Here is a 13,421-nt window from a genome sequence, read left to right as displayed (position 1 = left end):
GGCCATGACTGTGTCGCACTCGTGTGTCTGCATGCTGGGTCGTTGGCCGTCGCACTTCGCCACGCTATGAAATGTCAGCCCAACCTCATGGGGGTGCTCCGTTTATCGAAAGCGTGTTTAGTCTCGTGTGTTTGGGAGAGTAATATAAGGTCGTACTGCATACATCGTTGTTTTAGTTGTATCTTGGTATTGTTTTAGTCGAGGTGAATCGAGTGTAATACTTAAATTGTTGCATCGGGTTCGTGCGTGGATTATCTGAAAGAAAAACAGCTAGATGCGAGCCGCGAGATTTTATCGTAAGTTCTGGTCAACCAAGAGGCTCGTTTAGTCCGCTTGGCTACGGATGCAAAATGCCCGCTGCAGTGGAATCGCCCCTGATCCCCACATGTCATCCAATACTTGGTTTGTAACATGCATTATACATGTGTTAGCAACAGAGGCAGTATGTTCAAAAATGGATGTTAGGTACATGAGCTAGAGCTCGAGGCTCGTTTAGTCTGCTTGGTTACGGGTGCAACATGCCCGCTACAATCCAAGCGCTCCTGCACCCCGAAGTATCATCAACGTCCGCTTGGTTTGTAATGTGCACTATCAATGTGTTGCGAACAGAGGCAGCATGTTCAAAAGCGGATCTGCTTGTTACAGAAGCAATAGGTTTGTGGCGGTGACTTCGAGACAGGCGCGAAGCGTGGTCATCGCAGACCAATGGGAATAATAACTGACATCTGCTCGCCGCCGCCCCTTCGCAGAGCCCTGCTTGAAATTATAACAGACCTAATATGCAGACAATATAATAGCAGACCTAATAATAGCAAATAATAACAGACCTAATATAAAACATGCAGACCTAAAAATAACTAAAAGGAGCTTGAATGAACACATGCAGCCACGGCAGTCTGTGAGCTCTTAAACACCAATCACAACACAACCAGTCCGGTCCAGGACACCCCCCGCAGACCCGGCGCTTTACCGCCGCGATCATCGCTGACACCGACAGAAGAGCATCCAGCTCTGCAGAAGCCGCGTTCTTAGTCCGTCGCCGACCCGCACAGCCGGCATACCAGCCGCCGGCCGCGGCGCCCGTTCAACTTCCGTGCGCTAGTCGGCTTACGTTAGCTGGAGGGGACGACAGCGTTCTGAAAGTGACATCGCGACAGGCTGTGCCCGTGCCGCTCGACCATAACGCGGTCGCTTGTTTTGTTTGCTCTACATGACCATAGACGTTGCTCCGCGCGTTGACTCCCGCGTTCGTATAGCGCCGTATATCGTAAACACTGCATGCTTGTTGCGTCAATATATTTGCACTCTGTCCCCGCGATGGTAAACGTCCTGTTAATACCAATACTTCCTACACCCCTTTTCCTAACAATATCTCACATTTTCATTCATACAATCAAGACCGGCAAGGTACGTCTTTCCTTGCATTCAACCCTGATTACGTTCACTTACTACAATCAGTTCTCTCTGTTGTACATGTGTGGAAGCGTTATCCACTCATTATGGCGCCCGCAAGTTCCGCCACGTTGTCTGTAAACTCGACGCGTCTGTTCACACGGCCGGAACTGCGGACCTTTGCAGGTCTCTGCGAAGGGATGGCCTCCACCGACCTCCGCCCGGCCCTGACCACGCTGCGTTCCGATGATCTTACCGGAGAATGAACGCTTCGTCGGACTGCGCCGCATGTAAAAGATTTGTAGAAAGACGGAGAACGGGTCGCACAGGCAACACAGGTGCCAGGTCGCAACAGCTTAACAATTCCTCCCGAAACCTTCGTAAAAGGCGGCCTAAAAGTGAGGGTCGATTCCTTTCCTTCCCGACGACTCCGTCAGTCCGGCCCTGAGTACGGCGGTAGCTGCTTACACGGCCTCCAGCAGCAGGGCAATGCCCTGACCGCCGCCGATGCATGCCGAGCCGATGGCGTACTTCTCGCCGCGCCGCCTGCGGGACGGCAGCTGTTAGCGACGGCAGCTGTTCGCCGCCAGCGGGACACTTCTGATCGGACGCGGCGAGGCGGACCAAACGACAACCAACGCGCGCACAAGCCCTTCCTCACCGACACCAGCTGACCTATGTACTGGAACCCTAGTAATCGACAGAAGTGATAGACCAGTGACTTCAGCCAACCGAAGCTGTCCACCACCGCGACATACACCAGCGCTGTAGCAGCGCAGTTAACCCCACGACAACCATTCCGCCAGTGGTTCGTCTAGCTATCACGACTGAAACGCCTGACCACCTGCCCCTGACGGCACGGGTACTCAGCGTCAGTAGAGTCAGGCCGGCCGGCAGGGCGCGGCGGCACTCACCTGAGCTGGTGCACCAGGTGGGCGGTGATGCGCGCGCCAGAGGCGGCCAGCGGGTGGCCGAGCGCGATGGCGCCGCCGTTCACGTTCAGCTTGGCCGGGTCCAGGTCCAGCTCGCGCTGGCACGCCAGCGTTTGCGGCGCGAACGCCTCGTTAATCTGCCGGGCAGCGGACGGCGCGGTCAGTTAAAAAGCAGACGAACCACGACTGTGCGAGGAACATGAGTAGTCACTCTACACACGGGTTGCGAGCAGACAGGAGCCGACGTCCTCAGTGCCAAGATACAGCCACTCGATATGACAAATAAGGACGGCCACTCCGCCATTAATCCGCTGCACGTCAGCGATTGTTCTAACCAAAGAAGGCTACACCGAGATAAAGCCAGAAGACAGACAGGGAACAGGACAGCCGCGGGAGCAGCGAGTGAGCGCGAGCCGCCGACAGAGCCGGGCCCTACCTCCACCAGGCCGATGTCGTTGAGCGTGAGGCCGGCCTTCTCCAGCAGTTTGCGGATGGCCGGCGCCGGCCCGATGCCCATGATGGTAGGCTCGACGCCGGCCACGGAGTACCCCACCAGGCGGGCGAGCGGCGTCAGGCCGTGCTCCTTCACGGCCGCCTCCGAGGCCAGCACCACCGCGCCGGCGCCGTCGCAGATGCCCTGCGCGCGCAGCAGGTCAGGGGACACGTCACCGCCACGGCGTCATAGTGCCTGTAATTACCGGTCATGACAGTGTTCTGCCGACGGTGGGTGTCACAAGCAATTACCAGCCACCTTTGGCACGACTCAGGAGCTGGCGCACCACGACCTGCAAAGCGAGGCTCTGGCCTCCTTCCCTCGGTCTGAAACAGACCGGGACAGAACAAAAAAAAACACTAAAAAACAAACAACTGACTGGGCCCCACACATATGTCGCAATGAGCGAGCCAAACGTGCACTCCCCGCTCGCCCTAACATGGGACGCACTCCCGAACCTTCCAGTCGACTGTCGTCAAGTCAGCGCCGCCGGCCCGCCCGATCCTACCACTCACGGAGGCGGTGACCGATGGGGACAACAGACACCACTCACGGAGGCGGTGACCGGTGAGAACAACAGACACCACTCACGGAGGCGGTGACCGGTGAGGACAACAGGCACCACTCACGGAGGCAGTGGCCGCGTTGACCGGTGAAGACAACAGACACCACTCACGGAGGCGGTGACCGGTGAGGACAACATACACCACTCACGGAGGCGGTGACCAGTGAGGACAACAGGCACCACTCACGGAGGCGGTGACTGGTGAGGACAACAGGCACCACTCACGGAGGCAGTGGCCGCGTTGACCGGTGAAGACAACAGACACCACTCACGGAGGCGGTGACCGGTGAGGACAACAGGCACCACTCACGGAGGCAGTGGCCGCGGTGACCGTGCCGCCTTTCTTGAAGACGGACGGCAGCTTGCCAATGCCGGCCAGGTCCGACTGCGGCTTAGGGTGCTCGTCCATGTCCATGACGGTGTCCTGTCGCTTCACCTTGACGGTGACGGGCGCCATCTCGTCCTGGAACAGGCCGCCGTCGTGCGCTGCGGCCGGCGGCGGCCGTGGCACGGTTACAGCGGCGGCCCTGGATATAGGAAACCGATACACCACGGGTAGAGGCACGGACGCGACGGAGCCAGGAACGGGAGCGTACCACAATACGTCGCTGGCTTGGAAGCTCTAACACATGGTAGTTGTACCACTACAGGAGAGTTAACCAGCAGAAAGTGTTAGTCAAAACGACAAGAAGGAAAAAAATTATAAATATTCAAATGATAACGACTTGGCATATTCCGCAGAGTGGATCTTTCACGTAGACCAACAAATTGTGCTGTTCGAGGCCAGAAAACCCTCATAAGTAGAGCGGGTGGGGCTTGCTACCTTTCTGAAGGAGCTTGGTCCCCGAAATATATTTCAAAGACCCCCTGAATCGCGGTCCAACTCACACGCCGCCACTTGGAATCAATAGTCACGGTCTTCCACTGCCACGACAGTCAAGCGCGCAGCACTGTGCGTTCGCGGGCGGGAGCAGACAGACGCCTAACGACAAATGTCTACACAAGCGTCTTACGGAGCCTCAGCGCATGACTCACCAGCCTTCCACTTCTGCTGCGAGCCGATGGCGAACTCGTCGGCGTCCTGGCGCGTGATGCCGTACTTCTCGGCCAGGTTCTCGGCCGTGACGCCCATGGGCGTGCGGCAGTGCTGGTCGGTGAGCGCCTCCCACATCATGTCCTCCAGCTGGGGGCTGGTGCCCAGCTTGACGCCCGTACGCAGGCCGCGCACCGCGTGCGGCGCCTGCGTCATGTTGTCGCTGCCGCCGGTCAGCACCACGCGCGAGTCGCCCATCAGGATGTCCTGGAGGCGGCGCTCGCGGTCACCGCACGGGGCGGGGCGTGGCAGGGCGGGGCTGGGCGGCGGGTGTGGGGTACACCAACAGACGAGTCGAGATGGGGCGCGACGCCGGACGACCCCAGGCAGGAAACGGCTTCCGCTCTGACGCCGGCCGTGATTCGGAGTGCACTGCAGGCTGCAACCGTGCGTTCAGCGGGGCCACGACCACGGGCCTCATCCGACTGATCGGGGTCTACGAGCGGAGCCGAAATCGCTCCCATAGCGGAGAGGCGCCCCGCCGCTCGGGACGCCTCGCCGCCTGCCGGACTCCGAACCGGCGCCGGGCGGGACCGCTCCCCGCGCGGCCGGCACTCACGTGCGCGCCGTTGACGACGGCCTGGAAGCCGGAGCCGCACAGCCGGTTGACGGTGAGCGCCGGTGTGGCCACGTCGCAGCCCAGCCGCAGGGCCGTGTGTCGGGAGATGTACGGCGCCTCCACCGACGAACACTGCAGAGGACGCGCACAGCGTCAGCCGCCGCAGCAGTCGCGCCCTGTCCTAGCCTATCGCAACCGAAGTGTATGGAAACTTCAAGCAACGTAACAACTGTCCGCCCCGATAGGCCAGTTCGTTATAGAGCCTATCTTCCGATTCGCCCACCCACGGCGGGGCGATTTTGAATCGCCGTAGTCGTTCACCATCTTCGCGTCACGATGGCCTGCGGCCGGTGGCTTGGGCCGCGCCAAAGGCCAGGTGACGCCAGGAACGTGCCGAGCGTTGCTTTCGCCACAACATTCTGCAGTTGGCACGGAATTTCACAATCGGCTGGTGGGGGTCAGGGCTCACCCAACAAGCATTGCCTAGCGCGAGCTCTAATCCCATAAAATATGTCCATTTCCACGGGTTTTGATTGAATAAAAAATGTCCTGCTTGCACATTCTGAACAAGTCATACGTTTGCAGATTTAGGCACACTTATCACATCTTAATGCAGGACGTGTGTTTACCTGAGATGCTGGTCATCTGACCAAGCTGACCATTATAGTGATCATCTCTCATACTCCACCCATATGCAAAGGAACGTCTCAGAAAGTGGGCGTTCCAAACCAAATCTGAAGTTGATCTCTTCCATGTGGCGGCACAGCGCCAATGTTCAGCATTCTCAAAAAGAAAGGACGCCAATGGACTGACGGACCCCTTCCCCTCCCCCATCTTACGCCCATGATTATAACCCCGAGGCCGGTATGCGATAAGTATGCTTGGAGGGACGTAACGGTGGCTTCGATATCGCGATGGTCCGTGAATTCGGGTGTTTGTTATCGTTCGCAGCGCTGAGCGCGAGGTGGCCTATCGGCTTTAGCTGATGCGAGCAATTTGAGATACGGTCTCGGTGCAGTCCAAGAGGTCAGGGACTCGAATCACGACATTCGCCTCTGTTTCGCCTCCAACCATGGAACGCACCACACGAGAAATTCAGCATTATGATTCAAGCGCGCTTCAAAAACGATTTAAATCACACGATGCAGATGAAAACTTTTTTACCAAGTACATCAAATTCTAGGAAGTCAATTAATTGTAGAGCGGACTTTCCGTATCAACAGAAACCATGAAACAAGAGGACCACATCTCGCCGACCCCTCTAATGACTGCTCTGAGCTTTATGACGGCATTTGTGCTAATCATCAGCGCTCCAAACATCCTAATGCCGTCGATCCAGTTATAATAGTCCCATAACTTAAAAATCTTTACTTGGCGTGACAACATTTCTGCACAGTGAAGTAGAAGTAAGATGTACCGCCCCCCCCCCCCCCTTCCGACTTCCAAATAGAGTAAGCGATTGATACTGTATGCCGTAGTCATCAACGCAAATATGATTTTGACGATGACATTGATAAATCCGGCAGGAATCCCATCTGACAACTACCAGTCTTTAAAATCCACACATACGAATAAACGAACCATACTTAAACTTCGCATAAAAGACATAGTCTTCTACACAGATCTGCGGCCCTTCCGAACAGATCTGCTCACCAATTGTCATAACCACTCTGCTTGTTTTCCATGGACGAACAGGGCGCTTGACACATTATTCATACTCATTCCACATAAAAAATAATAAGTTTGACGTTTAACTATAAAAAATAAACAGTGGAGTGCAAAAAAATTATATTGAATTTGGGCTGTCTTAAAAATCCATTGTGATCGCCAATAAATCTGGTGCACAATTAATGCACCTTAGCTTTGGAGACATCATGATGGCCCTTACATTTTCCAAACTCTTATCAATGCATGATTTGCATTCTACTTACGGATAGAACATTGCCGATGACCACAGAGTCTACAAGCTCCGGCTTGACCTTAGCCGCCTGTAGCGCCGCCCTGGCGGCCACTTCCTGTAGGTCCGTGCAGGTCTTGTTGGACAGCTTGCCGCAGAAAGCTCCGAAGGGCGTGCGCTTGGCGCCGACAATAAAGATGCCTGGCGAAAAACCAACAGCATGTTCACCTGGCACATTACATCTTATAAGTCTTCGCCGTGCCAGGAAGCGACGGAGGGCAATACTCGTTTTATGCCATCGCACTGGACCACCGGGCTAGACAACACTCAAGTTCCCGGACTTCGTTCTTCGTGGCGCATTTTCGGACAAACAGGCATCCTAGTGCCAACTCGAGGCATGGAGACGTAGCGTTCGTCAAGTCTGCACAAAACGTCCACCGACTGGCATGGATCACATACGCAAATCTGTCAAAAAGCTACATTATTTGCTCCTTTAAGAGGCATCAGCACATATCTTACTGAACTAAGCAGGCTGTTCATAAATTGCGACACGGGTAAGGACGAGACGGGGGGGGGGGGGGGGGGGGTCAATAATGTTTGACGCACCATTTCGGCCTTGCTACAGGGGAAGCTGCTTACATAGAGTTGCGACGTGACATATTGGGGCAAGGAGCACTTTCAACAATTTGCTATTGTGCATATCATGCACATGATATTGTGTGTGTGTTATTGTGCATGATGCCCGAAGTCTGTTGCTATTGCAATGGCGACAATTGATGACACCAATGCAGTATTCCATCAGTGAGGAGCTCGGGCCAAATGGAGGCTGCTAATGACCCCAGCTCAGGTGGCGGCCTGAGCTGCATTGCGGGCGGCCCATGTTGTTACCCCCATACAGAATATATTGTTTTTGACCACGTCACAAAGGCGTGTGCAAAACTTTGAACTAGGTGTCTTTTAAGCAGGTGTGGGGCAAGGCCCAGCTGCTGACTTCGAAGTCGAACCTCGAGTCACAGCAATGCCATGAAGCCAAAGTCGAAAAAGAGGCCGTCGGTTTTTGAAGTTTGAAACTGCGACTCCCAATTCAAATCCCGTAGACTCGTAGCCAAATACAAACAAGTAAAAAAAGCAATAACGAGAGCCAAAGCTTAGGTCAGTAGCCATAAACTTAGGCAACATGAAGCCAAAACCAAATCGCCAGGGATGACGTTAGGCGAAGTCAAATCAAGACCACGAGAGGAGTGTGGTGCTGTGATTCAGAAGAGGTGCTACCGTTTTGCGTGCTTACTTAATATAGCTAAAACCAGGATTATTGGATGAAAACCACAACTGTACAAAGCTGAAGTAGAACCCAGTCTTATCACCATCCCTGGTTCAGAGTGCTGGAAATAGTGAGCTAACAGACCAAAATTTGGTCAGCAGATACTGCCACTGGGGCTATCAAACAGTGGCTGACTCAAGGTGTGCCATGCCAAGATCCTTGTGACAACTGTATGCTCAATTTTGACACTCCTTTTGCTTTGGTCTACATTCAGGTATTGTCAGTGGTATGATCATAGGTCCTGATTCTGAACCCAAACCAATGAAAATCATATTGGTTTACCACTAGTTAGATGACAGGCTGCACACAAAACCCATATAATACATGGCACCATTCCCACAAGCCCTGCCTTGTCCTCCAGCCATCACTGACAACAGCTCAGGACAGCTTTAGTGTCATCACTTCAACACTGTCAGGTTAAGGATGCACCACCTGGCATAGATCAAGAGCTGTGATTATATGACTCATCACAATATAAATCATAATATCTTGCACTGATGGTATTAATAATTATCATTATAACATTCTCAGGGGTAGACTCTGACTTACCTTTTGTAATGGATGACATTCTGGCCTCTGTGATTTACTTGCTTCTTTGTGATCTGTTGCAGGAAAACCATTGTTAGATAAAAATATCAATCTAGATGGCAAAACATAAATTACCATTACCAATATAACATCAAATTTATTCTCAACAAGTACACAATTTGCCTAACAACTCATGCAATACACTGTGATAGTCAGCTTAGCATAGCCTGGAAACACACATCACCTAAAGCATTCATGATGTTTATGAAATACTAATAATCTACTGATTTAGGTTCCAGCCTTACTGGAACATATCAGTAAGCTGTGATCACCAGCATAACAATAAGGCCTGAGCCAGAAATCCCTTGGGTATCTCCAGAGAACATACTGGAATTCCTTGTTGGCTGCCACATCATGCTGCCCATGCCTGTGACTATCAACCATTCTAAGAACTGGGTTGGGTGCATTGAAATGACCTTATTCAAAATATGGCAGCCTATCATGTTTGGTAAAATATAAGTAAAGTAATCTTGTCAAGAATAGGCTTAAGCTGGCCTGTGGCCTTCAAAATTCATGACACCAGGTTACAGAAGGCAAGATTAGTGCAAAAACAAGTGCCAGTTGCAGTCGTCAGACATTGAATGGACCTTGGCTTCAAAATAATTCCTCCCTAACCAAAGGCTCTAAAACAACCTGATTACGTGAATAATACTCAACTGTGTAGCTATTAGTTTAGAGCCTGTGATATACATTTTTGTAATATTACATTATCCCATTCCAAAAGTTTTGTAACTGGTACAAATATCCAAAACTTCATATTAAAGGACTTAAAACAGGTCAAAAACTACACTGCAGAACCAGTGTACCTAAATATATATCACGCATTGCTAGCTTGTGGTCAAAAGAACTGATATCTAACAAAGTGCTAACGTGTAGATACTGGTGTACCTGAGACACTAAGCAATCAATAGGATTTCATGTGATAATGGCAGACATTTCTGATGTTCCCTATGGTTACCAGTGAGAACCACTATAAATGGTTGAATTTTCTCACTACACATCAGAATAATTCCTAAGAAGTTTGGTTTTACCTCCTCACCAGTCCACACAAAATACAGCCTACCATCTGTGGGCTGTACCAGGTGCATGAGGGGCATTACTGCTCTGAACCAGAGCCTTACTAAAAAAAAAACAACTCAGCATCAGTGTCTTATCACTGTCACAATGGCTGCTCTTTGATATCACATGTCACTGAAGGATAGGGTAAAATATATTGATATCATATAAATCATAAGGAAGAGCTTTGCTGCCCCAATCCATCAGTGAAACTCATATAAAAATTGTGAGAACCAAATTATAGATCTTTTCCCAACCAGGCTCAATCAGCCTTGACTGTGATTGCACCAAAGTTGAAATTTTGACCCAAAAATGCTGGTATACCAGACCAGCACATTACACCAGGCAGAGTCAAACAAATTTGTTACCTTTTGTATTTTTGTATTATAAGAAGTAATTGTAAGGATGATGGCCAGGTTGAAGCAAAATTTTTGTACTCTTATAATTTATGAAAGGATAATTCTATTTATACCCAATACCTACCAACTCAGTTTGTACATGAGCAAAAATATATTGGTTCTGGTTCAGTTGCCTTTGACGCAAGCAGCATGCTTCCTTGGTATGGCCATTTCTACAGCTAGTGTACAACTCAGTTTCTTTTGTCTTGGTACAAGGCTTGGCATCCGCCTCATTTTGTGAATGGGTAATTCCATTTATATACATCAGCTCAGTTTGTACTGAAGTACAATGCTGGAAATTGGTTCCATTATTACCTTGGGGTGCAATATTAACAGAGCAAAAATTCCCAGCAAACACCATGGCCCTCCAGATACTGGTACCATGCGTTTTTTTTTTTTTGCGGCGTGCCTCCCTGATACTTATGAAGGCACCAAGAGTCGGTCATTTAGTTCCTTGGAAGAATACTCGCACCACTCGAAAACCAAACGCATATAGCTTTTCTAGCTTCAGTCAAGTGGTCATTTGATACGAGGCCTTTCCGTCAGTGGGGGAAAACGGGACGGTAACTACCGCCGTACACGCAAACCTTCACAAACGGTACCCCAACCTACTTCTACGCTGATACGGCGCTTAGAGAGATTGCGGGTCAGCACCGTCGAAGGTTATTGAATGAGTGATGATCAGCTGATTCGATCCACTGTTCGGAAATAATCAACTTGAGCAAATCCAGCAGCCTTCTTTACCAATCACAGCTAGTAATAAGATGGGTCGGCAAATTCATGGTGTTTAAGAGCCCTATCAATACCGCTATGAAAAGTATGAGCTTAAAGATAGCGATAGCGAATACCAAACATATCTAGTGCCAAAGATACCAGCGCAGATACATATCTTATACATGCCTGGTGCCAAAGATATCTCGCATAAGTTATAACCACCGGAATCAGTTAATATGGCGAATACAGCACCTAAAATTCCGTGTGCGCACAAAAATATGTATGCAACACAGATGGATGGAAAGAATCGACATAATATATGAAAGAAATAAAACTATTCTTAGAAACTAATGCAAAGTATGCTTTAGCATTACTTGAAGTTAGCTAGGGGCAATGCATTGATTTAAAATCTTTTCATACGTCTGTGATGATAATGAGCTCAAGCTATGTGATTTGGAATGCGAACGCTTCTGGCTATTTGGCAGCTATTATTGCGCATGCAATACAAATAAGCGGCTGGGCTTTTTTGCGCCTGGCTTGAAATCAGGCATAGTTTTGTTTGCCCTGTGTGCGTTCGTAAGTCGCCCGTCGTGGGGTTAATCCAATGAGCTCAGAGATGTTTCAAGGATAAAGTAATGGTTTCGGTTCGTTTCCAAGATATTTTCAGTTATCGTCATAGGATAACATTAGTAAACAAGGTTTTGATGTCTTGCGTGTTTGGATTGTTACTAGACGCACCTAAATGTTTGCAGAATGGTGACTAGGTATGTTGCGAGATGGCTTTGATCCTGAATTTGCAACCGATTTTAACTGTATGTTGCATTTAATTTTGCACAACAGCATAAACTGTCAGTGGAATGGTGTCTACCAAAAGTCATGTGGATTTAATTTATGGAAATGCTCTCCTGTCAAGCATGATGTTTTTATGCAAGCAATGCTAACAGGACAGTAGTGCTTTTGAAGCTGCCCACCATATTTTTCATGCCTCATTGTTAACTTGCATTACTCTTAGCAGCAGAAGTGCACATCTTCTCTTCAATAAGGCTGCTCTAGACTTTTATTTATTTCTATATTTATCTAAATTATTTATTTGGTGTAGGTGTACTTTGCTACCTACATTAGGGAAAATCATTGTACATCATTTGTCATGTTTAAGGTGGAACATATTGTAAATAATCTCAAGACAGGCAGAATCATGCTCCTACCTTCAAATTTTAATAAATACGATAGTGAGCTCCCGCGCACCACACTCACCACACCGCCTCGACGCCCAATGCCGTTTCTGCGTTGTTGCGTAATTACAATATTTCTGCTTAACAAGAACCATAAAAATGTTTGGGACCAAGGTAACAATAATAATGCAATGGAAATAGTTTCTTATTGCATTTAGGTACATTTTTGAAACACACAGGCCAGCATAGTCCAGGTCATGCCCTAAACTACCCTACCCTAACCTACCCTACCCTAACCTACCCTACACCCTACCCTACCCTACCCTACCCTACCCTACCCTACCCTACCCTACCCTACCCTACCCTACCCTACCCTACCCTACCCTACCCTACCCTAACCTACCCTACCCTACCCCACCCTACCCTACCCTACCCTACCCTACCCTACCCTACCCTACCCTAACCTAACCTACCCTACCCTACCCTACCCTACCCTACCCTACCCTACCCTACCCTACCCTACCCTACCCTAACCTAACCGCGCAGTAATGTGACTGCGCGCAGTAATGGCGCCGGTGTCGCGGCGCCATTATGTACTGTTTTATATTTGCTAATGTAAGGCTTTTGACATGCATAAGTATTATTTATTGCTGGATGGTGTATGCCATGCAGTTGCATGTTTTTATTTTAATAATTAATCCTGATTTTTCAGTTATCTTGTTTGCCCAAGACATAAAAACATGGTTGTGATAAAGAAAAACTTTGGGGTATGCTGGCAACTGTTCAGAAATCAGCTTCTCCAATCAAGACACGCTTCATCTTCCACCACACCTTTCAGGTAACAAGTCAGCCATGCAGTTAGCAGACAAAGCTCAGATGTATGCTTGCTCTGACAAAATTGTTGCTCTCAGATGCAGTTGATGTAACCCCCTGCTGCCTGAAATTATTTTGCCATGCATTAGTGTTTTTGACAAGATCTGCCAATGTTTCTCTCTATGGCTTTTAGTGAACATGCTGCTGCATGTGTGAGGTTCATCTAGTTGTTCTCATTATCATTTGAGAAGTCTACAACAAATGCCTAGCTTAAACATTTTCATTGAGCTTCTCCCCAGACATTGGAAACTCCTGACACTGTCAGTATGGTGAAGTCAATAGCACACACTGTTGAAAGCTTTAAGATTCACGCAATACACAATATGTGTTGTGTATGGGTGGGCAGCTGTTTCCAGAGCAACCACACT

At 49.6% G+C, this 13,421-nt stretch overlaps 2 protein-coding genes across 6 annotated transcripts in view; one reads left to right on the top strand and one right to left on the bottom strand.

Annotated features, from left to right (window-relative positions):
• Positions 1-1,279: 1,279 nt before the first annotated feature.
• LOC119112694 (3-ketoacyl-CoA thiolase, mitochondrial) lies at positions 1,280-10,999 on the bottom strand. Of its 2 annotated transcripts, none has more exons than XM_037236948.1 (9): positions 10,907-10,999; positions 8,802-8,854; positions 6,966-7,132; positions 5,035-5,166; positions 4,418-4,682; positions 3,693-3,868; positions 2,761-2,961; positions 2,307-2,461; positions 1,280-1,938 (listed from the first exon to the last, which is right to left on the bottom strand). In XM_037236948.1, exons 2-9 carry the CDS (start codon positions 8,818-8,820, stop codon positions 1,857-1,859), a joined length of 1,197 nt encoding a protein of 398 aa, XP_037092843.1. In that variant the 5' UTR covers positions 8,821-8,854; positions 10,907-10,999; the 3' UTR covers positions 1,280-1,856. The 2 variants fall into 2 exon arrangements, with proteins under 2 accessions (XP_037092843.1, XP_037092845.1); XM_037236950.1 differs by having other exon boundaries at positions 10,882-10,907.
• Positions 11,000-11,545: 546 nt separating this feature from the next.
• LOC119112671 (medium-chain acyl-CoA ligase ACSF2, mitochondrial) overlaps positions 11,546-13,421 on the top strand; it is a 32,264-nt gene continuing 30,388 nt past the window's right edge. Inside the window, exons 1-2 of one of the 4 annotated variants that reach the window (XM_037236913.1) lie at positions 11,546-11,584; positions 12,893-13,018. In XM_037236913.1, the coding sequence (XP_037092808.1) occupies positions 12,921-13,018 (98 nt within the window). In that variant the 5' untranslated portion in view covers positions 11,546-11,584; positions 12,893-12,920. Of the gene's footprint in view, positions 11,585-11,679; positions 11,821-12,892; positions 13,019-13,421 lie in introns of those variants that run through there. The other 3 variants (XM_037236914.1, XM_037236912.1, XM_037236915.1) reach the window with 3 other exon arrangements.

The sequence above is a fragment of the Pollicipes pollicipes genome, unplaced genomic scaffold (assembly GCF_011947565.3).
Source record: "Pollicipes pollicipes isolate AB1234 unplaced genomic scaffold, Ppol_2.1 Scaffold_7261;HRSCAF=8764_pilon_pilon_pilon, whole genome shotgun sequence".
Lineage (NCBI taxonomy): Eukaryota > Metazoa > Arthropoda > Thecostraca > Pollicipedomorpha > Pollicipedidae > Pollicipes > Pollicipes pollicipes.
The sequence above is the reverse complement of the archived record's forward strand: the minus strand, read 5'-3'. Positions and strand labels throughout refer to the sequence as shown.

What these genes read in the sequence shown, in the direction of transcription:
- LOC119112694 (XM_037236948.1), bottom strand. An exon ending in GCAGCAGAAGTGGAAGGCTG is followed by an intron (nt 3,869 to 4,417) that starts GTGAGTCATGCG and finishes CGCCGGCCGCAG; the next exon opens with CGCACGACGGCGGCCTGTTC. An exon ending in CACCTGGTGCACCAGCTCAG is followed by an intron (nt 1,939 to 2,306) that starts GTGAGTGCCGCC and finishes GCCGTCCCGCAG; the next exon opens with GCGGCGCGGCGAGAAGTACG.